The 12,103-nt window shown below is 46.4% G+C and overlaps 1 protein-coding gene across 1 annotated transcript in view; it reads right to left on the bottom strand.

Moving 5' to 3' along the window:
• GTF2I (general transcription factor IIi) overlaps positions 1–12,103 on the bottom strand; it is a 2,618,156-nt gene that overhangs the window by 1,820,166 nt on the left and 785,887 nt on the right. The window contains exon 13 of the mRNA XM_069614749.1: positions 7,709–7,892. Coding sequence (XP_069470850.1) covers positions 7,709–7,892 — 184 coding nt within the window. The remainder of the gene's footprint in view (positions 1–7,708; positions 7,893–12,103) is intronic.

Genomic DNA, 12,103 nt, shown 5'->3' with positions numbered 1-12,103 from the left:
AATCAGCTGTGACAAAATCACCAAATTCATCAGTGTGTGTGGAGACCCCATCGTCGGGATCTGTGTCTGTCCCAGTATCCAATAGCCACTGCGGTACTGACTGGTGCTTACCCCTTCTGGGGGAAAAGGGATGTCATCCATTTCCCTGGAAGGCCCAGGGACATCTGTGCAAGGTCGCTTGACAGGCTCTGTAACCGAGGCTGGTGCCAGCAGCCGCTGTGACAAGGTCGCCACCATGAGTAGATAAAATGTCAAGTATGTATCTTTGCGGAGACAGATGGCTCAGGTAGATTGACGGCTTGAGGAGAATGCAGAGGGGGTAAAGGTAGTAGCCTGATCAGGCTTGCCCCACCCCGCGTTGCACTTCTGGGAGGCGATATCCTGAGCACTGGCGATGGCGGTGACATGAGGGCCGCCTCCTCTGCTTCCTGCACATTCTCTGATTGGGAGAGACTTAGCTACGACACCACAAAACCACCCTACAGCAATACCACCCCAAGGTTAGGCAGTGTCATCAATGAGGGTATCACAGCTGTGGACATAGATGCCGTCGACAAGATCCTCGTGGTCCTTAACAATTTTGTCGATGACGCGGTAGTCTTAGTTGACAGTCGTGGTGAGGTAGCTGTGGCCAACGACCGCTTTGTTGATTGAGTGCCATTGGATGGAGTCGATGGCCTTGGAGTCGATGACATGGAGATATTCTTGGTCGTCGACGATGATGATGGCTTTGTCGCCGATTTCGAAGACTAGCAAATTTGACAATGAAGGTAAAGAGTGGCCATCAGATTTGGCTTCGAAGACGTCACCTCCCTGGGGCGATGGAAAGGGGCTTTGCTCTCCCTCCCCTGCGGACAACTCTTGGGCACTGACCTTTGATGGAGGCTCGTCTTTGTGCGAGGATGTGGGCTGGGCACTGGAGGGGTCTTGTTGGTGGCCTGGAGTTCATGCGGCCTAGACATCTTAATAGAGTTGGTTTGCTGGGCTGTCCTGCCAGCCGTAACGAGGCATAACTCTGTACCGAAGCAGAGTCCGAGGCCCTGCCAGCATCCTTCAGCCATACGATGAGACAGTAACGATCCCTCAGCGTCTTGTTGGAGAATGAATGGCAGATTTTGCAGTCCTGGATAACATGTTGAGGATGAAGGCAGTATAAGCAATCATTGTGGTGATGCTCCGCAGACATTCTTCAGTCTACAGCGGGCACAGGCCTTGGTACAGGCTGTTCCTCGTGGGTTCTGCCATGAGGTAGGCCCAACTGCGCAGCAATGCTTTGTCGAATATTACCAGCGGCGGGAATGATCCACGAAGCTAGTGTTAGGGAGAATTCTCTTATACGGCTCATTTCCCAAACCTAGTGAGTCCCCCAGAAGCTTTGCTGGATTTTTGGGGTTTCTTTTTTCTCCTGCTAAGAGTGAGACTCTTTTACTCCCACTCTTAGGCATGATTTGAGGTATGTCTTTGACTTGTTATGTGCTTATGGGCTATGGGCTGCCTTTTTTCTCCATAGGGTATCATCTGTTTTTCTGTATGTGTGGTACACAGCACCCTCAGTGCAGTACCACAGGGGTGACACAGACCCCCAAACATGGACTCCATACCGTGGGACTGACTACTGTCTGCCAGGGCATGTAAAGTCACCATTGGCTTTACTAGTCCAAAATTGTGAACAGAACCAGTACAAACCATCATATTGTGGAAGTACTGGTAAGGGGTAATTCGATTGCCCCTGGGTCTGTTTTCGAGGGGGCACTGTCCCGTCCCCCCTCGTCGAGTTTCTGGCTGGTGGCAGTGGTTACCACGCGAAATATTCCACCGGAATATTCTCTATGGGATTTTCCCATTGATTTTAAACGCACCACTTTTTGGTGCAATGTTAAAGATACTGCCGGTTTATTTATTTAATATTAAATCACCGGTTGGGTCTTTTTGCCAGAACTCGATTCTAGAATGGTGTTGGTGTAACTCTGACCAAGGTCGAGCCCTTTGTTCCACTATTTTGGCGGGCTTCTCCACAGAAGCCCTCCAAATGGTGCCACTCTGTCTGGGTTCCATAGGAAGGGTGGAGGGGGGAATTGGCACCCTGGACAGCGTTGCCTTGGCAACCCAAGTCGCACTCTACTCTGATTGGCCCAGTGGTGAGCCGCCCGGCTCACAACTTAGCAAGTGTGTTTGACAGCTAGGCTGATGAATTGGGAGTTTTCTGCATAAAAGCAGGGCCTTTGGGACTGGAACTTCAGAAGTCACCACAGGACCTAAGAATCCGAAGAAGGACGAAGCTGAGCCATCTGCAATGACGACACCACCAGTGAAGCCCTGCTGCAGCTACCTCACCAATTTCCAGACGACAAGAGAAGATCTTCTGCTGGACGAGTCTTCTTCCTCTGAGCTGGTGGGACCAACCAGTTCACCCTTTTCGCCTTCCAAAGACGGCCCTTGGTCGAATTGCCTGTGCCAAGCACCCCGGCGGCCGGATAGTCAAGCTCACCACTTTTGACCGCGAATAAAAGGACAGCACCTTTTAACCGGGAACTCTGCGGCTAGTTTCATCCTTGTGCAGTGCAACGACTCCACGTTTCCTCCTCGACGAGATCTTCTCTTCCCCTGGCCGGAACCACGAACCTCAACCACTGCCAGGAACAACTGCCCCCGCTGAAGCTTCCTTTCTCTTAAGGTACTGTGTCCTGCCTGGCCTCCCCTTTCTACAGATTGCTAAGTGACCCTTAAATCCTTGGCTTCTAAACTGGGTTGGCTCCAGGCCTTCTAACTATATCTTTTGACTCACCTTAACCTCTTTTGAACACTCTGCAAAGACTTTCAGTGCACTTTAAACCGTGTGATCCTGGGCACATTTCGCTTTGCTACATTTAAAGTGGGCCTGGCCTATGAACTTTGGCTCTACAGTATAACCTGCCTTTCTCCCCTTGCTCTGAACTCTTAAGTGTTGGGAACTTTTTTTATTTTATGCTCTGCCTTTTCTCTCCCTTTTTAACCTAAACTATTGGAGTGCCATCTAGGTTAAGCGCTCACTTCTGTCTTAACAAACAGTTGTGCTTTAACCCTGACTTGTCTGATAGTTATCAAGGGAGGTGTGTATACTTACCTGACTGTTTTTTAGATTACTTTTCATTGAGATTGCTAGTGTATTACCTAAAGTGTGTTTTAAATAAATAACTATATACTTTTTATACAAAGCTCTGGTCAGTGTTTGTTTGCTCTACTGTAGTTTGGCCCTATTGTGTATACTCTGCATACTGCCCTACTTGAGAGAAATCTGACAGCTCAGCCACAGCTACCAGGTAAATCTGGGTGGTGCAGACTGCTACCAATTGGGTTTACTGCTTACTCCTGTAGACTTAATCTTCTTGCAGTGTTCCCAAAGGGAACTGCACAGGATTCTGCCTAACAGCTAGCACTGTCGAAGTCAACGTCGATCGTAGAATAGACATAGAAAAATATCTTTTTTTTGTGGAAAAGATGTTAAAATCCAAATTCAAACATAGAAATGGTGGAGATGATTTTTGTGGACTCCTTACACTAATGTACGGTAAAACATCTGAAGATGGCCGACAGGGGAGGAGTTAAGGGGGGCTGTGAGCAGTATGACCCAAAATGACTGATGGAGCACAAAAGTAAAGTTGGCAGTTGAAGTTTGAACTGCTCTAGGTTACAGAGGATTCTCGGCCTTACGGGGAATATTCGCAGCATATGAACCTATGAAATATTCAATGCTGGTAATGCGATTAATGCCTCATTCTATATTTCACTTTAGCACTCCGCTTTACAAAAGTTGAACATTGCATGCAGAGGACCTAATAGCATACAAGTGCTAAAGTTTCTGACCCCCTGCATGCAATCTACACTTTCTACAAAAGGTAGCCCATTGAGATTAAATTGCCCAGGATCACACACTTTGGTTAAGCAGTAAAGAAGAGATTTGAACCAGCTCAGAATTTTAGGCACTTGAACACATACTTTTTGAACTGCAGACGGTACAAACATTCAATGTTTACTTTTCAACAACAGCACAACTACTGTATTATAAAAATGGATTGCTTGCAAGTGTATGTTAGGCAGAAACCTGTGCAGTTCCCTTAGGGACCACTGCAAAAGATTTAGGACTACAGGTGTTTGGCAGTAAACCCACTTTGTAGCAGTCTGTACCACACAGATTCACTTGGTAGCTGTGGCTGAGCAGTCAGACTTCCATCAAGAAGAGTTAGGCAGTATATTACACAATAGGTACAGAGATACAGTAACACAAGCAAACACTGACCAGAGCTTTGGTGTAAAAGTATATAATTATTTATTTAAAGACACTCTTGTAAATTACACTAGCACAAAGAAGTAAATTCATCACACAGTCACTATTATATATATATACAACCCTAATTACTTATTAGGCAAGTCTTAATGAGAAACACCACTTATTTTCACACAGAGGTGAGCGCTTAACTTAAGATGGTACTCTAATAAATTAAAAAGGGAGGGAAAAAGGCAGAGTTTTGGAAGCACACAAATTTCAATACTTTTTAAAGAACCACAGTAAGGCAGGATAGGCAGAGTTCTACTGGAGAACAAGGAAGTCAATTGCAAGGCACACTCTTGGAGAGAGCAAGCAGAAGAGGTCCAGGTTCACACAGTGGGGTTATGCCCAAAGAGTCTTGTAGATAGTTCGCACACAAAGCATGAAAGTAAAGTCAGGAAAAGTTAGCTAGGTTGTCCCAGGCCAGCCCAGGTTAGAAAGTCGAGGCTTTACTGTCACCCCGAACGATCTGTCGCAAGGGAAGCCAGGCGGGACACATTACCTTAAGTGGGAAGGAAGCTCCAGCGGGGGCAGTTGTTCCTGGCAGCGGGTGCAAGTCGGTGTTTCGTCCAGAGGAAGAGGAGGTCTCGACGTGGAGGAAAGATGAAGGTCGTTGCACTGCCAGGGAAGAAATCAGCTGCGGAGTTCTTCGGTTAAAAGGTACTACCCTTCTACTCGCGGTAGTGCTAAACCGTGGTATTCCGGTTGCCGGGTTGTTTGGCACGGGCAAGGTGGCCACGAAATGCTCCAGGAAGGCGAAAAGAAGGCAAAACCAGTCAAAGGAAGAAGACTCTCAGGACTGGAGATCTCCTCTGTCGTCGGGAAAAGTGGTGAGACGGTTCAGCAGGGCTCCACTGGTGGTGTCGTTGCAGGTCGGCTCAGCTTCTCCCTCCTCGGATTCTTAGGTCCTGTGGCGACTTTTCAAGTTCCAGTCCCCAAAGCCCTGCTTTTATGCAGCAAACCCCCATTCATTCAGCATAGCTGTCAATCAAACATGCTAAGTGGTGAGCCGGCCGGCTCACCACTTGGGCCAATCACACGAGTGCGACTTGAGTTGCCAAGGCAACTCAGTCCACGGTGCCTAAACCCCCTCCCACACCCCTTGTGGTACCCAGACAGAGTGGCACCACTTTTCGAGGCTTCTGTGGAGAAGCCCGCCAAAAAGTGGAACAAAGGGCTCGACTTGGGTTGGAGTCACAGAAGAGAACACAAACGCCATTTTAGAATCGAGTTCTGGCAAAAAAATACCAACCGGTGAATTAATATTAAATAAATAAACCGGCGGTATGTTCGAGGCTATAGGAATTAAATAATTAAAGTTGGTAGCCTGAAACAATAGGAAAATCCCATAGAGATATATTCGCGGTCGAATATAAAAAGTAGTATCCATTGCCACCAGCCAAAACTCGATCAGGGGGGACGGAGACGTGCCCCCTCGAACAACAGACCCCGGGGCAATCGAATTGCCCCGACCAGTACGCCCACAATATGATGGTTTGTACTGGTTTCTGTTCATAATTTGGGACTAGTAAAGCCAATGGTGACTTTACATATCCTGGGAGACAGTAGTCAGTCCCAGGGTATGGAGTCTATGTTGGGGGGTCGCTACGACACCCCTTGGGTTACGGCACGGAGGGTGCTGTGTAACCCACATCAAAAACACATGAAACCCTATGGAGTAAAAGACCCCATAGCCCACAAAACACATGGAAAGACAAAGGAACACCTCAAATCATGAGTGGGTGTAAAAGAGTCTCTCTTAGCAGGAGAAAAAAAATAAACCCCAAAAATCCAGCAAAGCTGCTGGGGGACTCACTAGGTTTGGGAAATTAGCCTTTACAGAGAATACTCCCTAACAGTGTACAAATAAACAATCTGATTATATACATCCTTGACTTAAGCAGAGTATGAGCACTACATTTTCCACATCTTGAATGAAAGACTACAAATACCAGAATGCTGTGTTGAAAGCCTGAAAAATCATGGTAGACAACGCTATACACTTAAGTTTTCAAAACACGCTTTACTTGCCTCATAGCTCACATTAATGGTCTTGGAAGAAGGCACAGAATTTGTAGTTGACTGGAGTTGATCTGCTGCCTTTCAAATACAAATACCCCATTACCCAAATAATATTCTGAGAGAAAGGTGTTGCCCACGACATTGCCATGACCTTTGTTAAGGGCACAGTCCTGCAGAACTGCCTGGTAGACATGCTGTTTATTTTCATCCTGCCATTATGAAAGCAATGGGGCAGCAAGATCTGGCACTGCAGCGAGTTTTACTTTACTACAACTCCTGCAGCGTCTATATTTTGGTGGCCTATTTGGGCCATAAAAAGTGACAAAATAAAAGGTGAAGCACGTGTTGCAGAACTGCACCTGAAGAGCCACCAGTGCATCACACATCATGACTTAGAATGAGCTAGTACTTTTCACGCACTGAATTGTAAACGTTCAATGTTAGGCCATGTGTAAAATATTGATTTATGCAATTTCAGAAAATGAACTGTTCATTTAGTCAATACATTGGATGCTAAAAACACAAGGAACCTGCTACACCACTTACTAAATTTCACATTTTGAAAAGGTAATCTTGAAATTGGACCCATACCCAACCGATGAGGTGCTCGTCCTGGGTTGTGCACTACACCCAAATAGAAAATGAACCCTGAGAAAGCCCGCCTCCCCCGCCCCCAACTCCGCTTTCATAACAAAATGTACAACAGCTTCACAGTTGGTGCCTAAAAACCATGCGAGGACTACACACAGAGTCAAAATGAAACAGAAAATACATTTGAGGCTAAAACCAAGAAACCTTTAATTATGTAAGCAGACTAAGGGCCTCATTACGACCCTGGCGGAACGGGTTAAACGGCGCCGTAAAAGGCTGCGGCGCCGTTCAACCCGTTCCGCCACATTACGAGGTCCCCTTGAGGAACACGTTAAACACGCCTGGGAAAACCAAGCGTGCATACCGGGTCCCGCGAGGGGAAGAGGGAGCAAACAACGGGCCATCTCGTAATGGCCCGTTGTTTACTCCCTCTCCCATTCAGCCCTATGGGGGCTGAAATGGGAATGGGGATGAACCGTGTCCGTGTCCTCGAGTGAGGAATTACCGGGCCACTCGGAATGGTCCGGTAAGTCCTCATTCCGAGGACACGGACACGGATGCGGTTTTGCCGGCAGCCATGCATACCTCGTAACGAGGCCCTAAGTGTTTAAAGCCTTCAGACAACCATCACGAATGGTGTATATCACGCAATCTGAGATCCGACTTTGAAGATCTAATTAAAACGATCACACAAAAGCCGTATGTGTCTCAACGACAAGAAATTACAAAAATGCATTTTCCAACCAACAACTTTCTGTTAAACCAATGCATGAAATAGTCGAACCTTACTTTTTGATCACAAACCGTATCCTTTCCTTTGCCAGTAGAATCCGCTCAAGGCGTGGTATTCCATAAGTAGACGGTCTTCTGAAAGGAATTCCTTCTGGCAAGCCTTCCACAAAAAGATCCTCTGTATTGGACTGGAAAAGTGGATATGGGATGGACACAGGACCAGTTGCATTTATAGCTTGAGCTTAAATTGAGAAAAGAATAGTTAGCCCTTTGTACTTTATTAAATGTGGATGAATGGCGGTTATTTAAACTTTTAGGTACCCTTAACACATCTAACAGTGAAAATCGATTAAATTGGCACGTCGAATACTATTTTTGTCAAAAACAGCCTTCTCACATTTGGCCAACTGATCTCTGGGAACAAGCGTGCTAAGAAATGGATGCAATACTTAAGAACAACAATCATCCCAGGTAAACTTGTTTTAAAAGGGTACAATTATTCCACCCACAGATTACCCATCTTTTGAGATGCACCTCTAATGCAGTCGGCTCCAGAAAAAAAAAGATCTTCAGACATTAGGTCGCTCTATGGAGCTGCCAGTATAGCTCAATCACTGCTCCATGGCACCAGATGATATGTCACACTAGCACTTCAAAGATATAACAATGGCAGTAGGCGCTATACAAATATCAAATATCTTAACATACATGTGCTCAGACATGGCTATCATTTCTACCACTTTTTTACCTCACCAATCGCAAAGAACGGTAGAATTGTCACTCTTTCCATAAGAAAGGTTTGAGAGTTCTATTCCAGATTTCTCGTCACTTGAAAGACACCCCTAAGCAGTGTCCAAAATAAATGGAGGCAAGAAAGTTGGCGAGATCGAACCTACAACAAAACATTTTTCCTGGTTGACCGGCACACACTAGCATATTTCCAAGCTAATAAAAAAAACTTACTCACAGTAATGACAACTGTGATCCTAGTCCATCGTCTCCTTTCCGACATACTGAGGAAAGTCTGTCCCATTGGGACAGGACCAAAGCTTTGTTTGAACTGCAAAAGAAAATCATTCCCTTTAAATTTAGAGAACGCAAGGTGTCCAGTGCGCACCTGCTGATGCCACCACCAGCTTTGCCTACCAGTCCTTTACCCACTCATCTGCTACTATCCGCCAAGTTAACCAGATTTTATGGGGGAAGGGAGGGTCGCATTGAGTAAAATAGGACCGAGTGCATTAGTCACTACAGTTAATACCCAATTCCTTCCTCCAAACTGATGGGAGATTTCGTAGCATGAAATACTTAAGGGAGGAGGATAATGAGCAGCAAATAAATTGCACAGAATTGTCTTGCCAAATCTGGCATGAATCCTGCCATGTCGCAGCCTTGCATATTACCACCCAAGGTACATGTCGTTGGACGGCAACCAAAGTAGCCTTAGCCCTCGCTGCATGATCATGAATACCTTTAGAGGTATCAAGATTCAGCAGTGTGTAGCAATAGTTGTTAGGGAGAATTCTCCGAAATTTGCTAATTCCTCTCTACCTTAGAGACCCCCAGCTCTTTTTGCTGGACTTTAGGACTTTTAATTTCTAACCTGGAGAGAGTGAGACCGTTTTCCCAATCTCGCAAGTATTGTTCTGTGATTTGGACTCTGTTTCTTTTGACTTTGGAGTCTGACAAGCTCCATAGGCATCGTGTTTGCATTGTGACACACAGCACCTTCAGTGCAGTGACACAGGGAAGTCTTCGATTTACCCTTCTCTTGGTGAAACTACCGTGTTTCCTAGAGCAGTGAAGTGAAATTGACTTTGCTTACATTTTGTAACTTTCTAGACTCAGCACATACTAATTTACCTTAGGGTGCTGGAGGGGTTACTTAGTATCCCCTTTGCCTAGATTCTTAAGTAACATTTTTATGTTACCCTTTCTACAATTAATGGATGGTGGCAGTGGTTTACATTTTACTACCATTCAGTGTTTTTACCGCGGGCTGAGTTCGCAGCTGCAGTAAGGCACCCATGGGTGCCCATTTTGTCAAAATGGCCCAGTCTTCTTTTTTCGCCACTTCTTGCTGGAAAGGTCCTTCTTGAGATTTGCTCTGCGCGCCAAACTGGGTTTGGTCCCTTTGTTTGTTTTGCCTTTGGCGGGTTTCACGAGTGAAACCCGCCTCTGGCTCTAGTATGTCTGGTAGGGGCAGGAAGTGAGGGAGGTGCCCGCAACTCCCTGTGCGTAATCCCCTTGGTTACAGGAATGCATCCAAAGGTGATTGCCGGCTGGCTGTCCGGCAAGGACAGCCACCCTACTGTGTGATTGACAGCTAGGCTGGATTGAATGGGAGAAACCTGCATAAAAGGCAAGACTTTTTGGCTTGGAAGGCAGAGTCGACCACTGGACGAAGGAATCCGAACAAGAACTTGGAAAAGACGCCTGCTGCAACTCCTGGACCGTTGGTTTGCCCTGTGAAGCAGTGCTGCTGTGCTGAAGCTCTGAATTTGTTTCGACTAGAGAAGCCCTGCAAAGACAAATTCTCCCCTTGAGTTGGTGTGACAATCAACCCCAAAGTGAACTTGTTTGGAAATCCTCTCGGAGCTGGCTGTTCTTCCACTGCTGCTGGAACTTAAAGGATAGATCCGGGACTTTTTTTTTTTATTGTCCCTACGGTTCGGCCATGTGTTTTTAAGCATAACTCGGTAGATCGTAGAAAACTTTCCTATGGACCTTACCCGACTTTTCGTCCATTAACGCACTCGAAATCAGCCGCCATTTTCTGATAATCCTATCATTTCCCCCCATCGCCCTGGCTCACCTGCTTTTGCGGCACTAAATCAAATCCCCCGCCCCTGAGCCTGACATCAGCAGACGCGTACCGCCCATTTCCCAACGCCAAAGCACGTTTCGTGTCAACAATCGCTGCGCCTCAGCTAATGAAGTGTCGCCATGGAAATGGCAGGACGCCTCTTTCCTCAATAAGTATAAACACACCGTTTCACAACACACAGCAGCAGATTTTCGATTCCATTACTCTCGCTGTGTTACTTTGAGTATTCTGTGACTCGTTTCTGTGCTCTGGTCAGCTACCTTCGCTGCTTCTAGGCCTTGTGAACACCTGTACCATCTCTGTAAATTATTTTACTTTCTTTACCACACAATGGCTACAATAATGCCGTATATGTACGAGCCCGAGTACACCGAGGAAGAACTACTGGAAAGGCAAGCACGCGAAAACGATGGGGATTCGGACGGCAGTTGGGAGGACCAGTCAACGGATGAAGAGCCTGGACCATGTCGCATGGACGGCGTCTCCACCTGGTGCACGTGCAATCGGTGCGAGCTAATGCCAACTGAGGAGGAGAACTGCTGCTAACGTGAAAATTCCGGGTGGTTGGCCTACATTTCGGAAGGCGAGCCAAGTCCGCAATGCATCACCGAGCTGCCAGAGTTCAGGGAAGCCTGCCTCTCACGGACCGTGTTGAGGATGATGATGGTGCTTATGCACGAACTTCGCGGCACTGTTCGTCCGCGTAATCCGAGTAACGAGTAAGTATACTCTGGTTTTGATGTCAGTGAGTGATGCCACTACTATGTCATATTCTAGATAGAATTTTTTTCAAAGCAGAATGACATTTTTTACCTGAATCGACAGTGATAAGAAAGTTTTGTCATTTTAATACAGTTTGCATCTTTCATTTTCACAGGTGGTACAGGCTGGTGGCCTATCGTTGCTTCACTTGGTGGCTTCACGGGAGGCTCGGACACTGCGTTCGGAGAGTAATACCTGCCTGTGCGGTACTTGCCATTAGACAACATTTCCCCAGCGACAGTGGACAATACCGCGGATTTTCCCTGGATGTGCTGCAACCGGAACTTTACAATGTGTAATGTTTATTATTTATGTTCAATTGAAATTAAGATCTAAAATAAAACCCAACATATATTTTAACAATGGTTGTTTGGATTTTTTAAATGAATCTAGTGTGTCTCCATTGAATAGTCTTCCTGTGCCTTGTCTTGTCACACCACATGTCTCCGGCAAGCATCCTCCCTCACGCTGGCCGCCCACCTTCAATCCACATAACCGTTGAACCCATATGCAGCAGACATACATATGTTATTTTGCGGGTTGGCATCAAGCCTCCCGGCCTTGCCTCCTCCCCCAAAAATACTTACCACACCACTTTGTTCAAGCGTTGGCAATAAAAGGAAGGCCGTTGGATTTTATTGATACAAAACATGGTTATAGGTAAATAATCAATATGGTTGATCATAATAAATCATCCTTTTGGTCACCGGGTACAGAGATGACCCCCTCTGGGCCGTGCCGCCTTGCCACCACAGGCCAGCCTGCTGCTAACTGCCTAGGCATCCAGGGTCTCCAGGGTGAACTGCACCCATATATTCTCCTGGGAGGCTGAGGTATTTATAAACTCACCCCCCTGCCTTCCA

This window comes from Ambystoma mexicanum, chromosome 9 (assembly GCF_040938575.1).
Source record: "Ambystoma mexicanum isolate Mex_15411 chromosome 9, UKY_AmexF1_1, whole genome shotgun sequence".
Classification (NCBI taxonomy): domain Eukaryota; kingdom Metazoa; phylum Chordata; class Amphibia; order Caudata; family Ambystomatidae; genus Ambystoma; species Ambystoma mexicanum.
The sequence above is the reverse complement of the archived record's forward strand: the minus strand, read 5'-3'. Positions and strand labels throughout refer to the sequence as shown.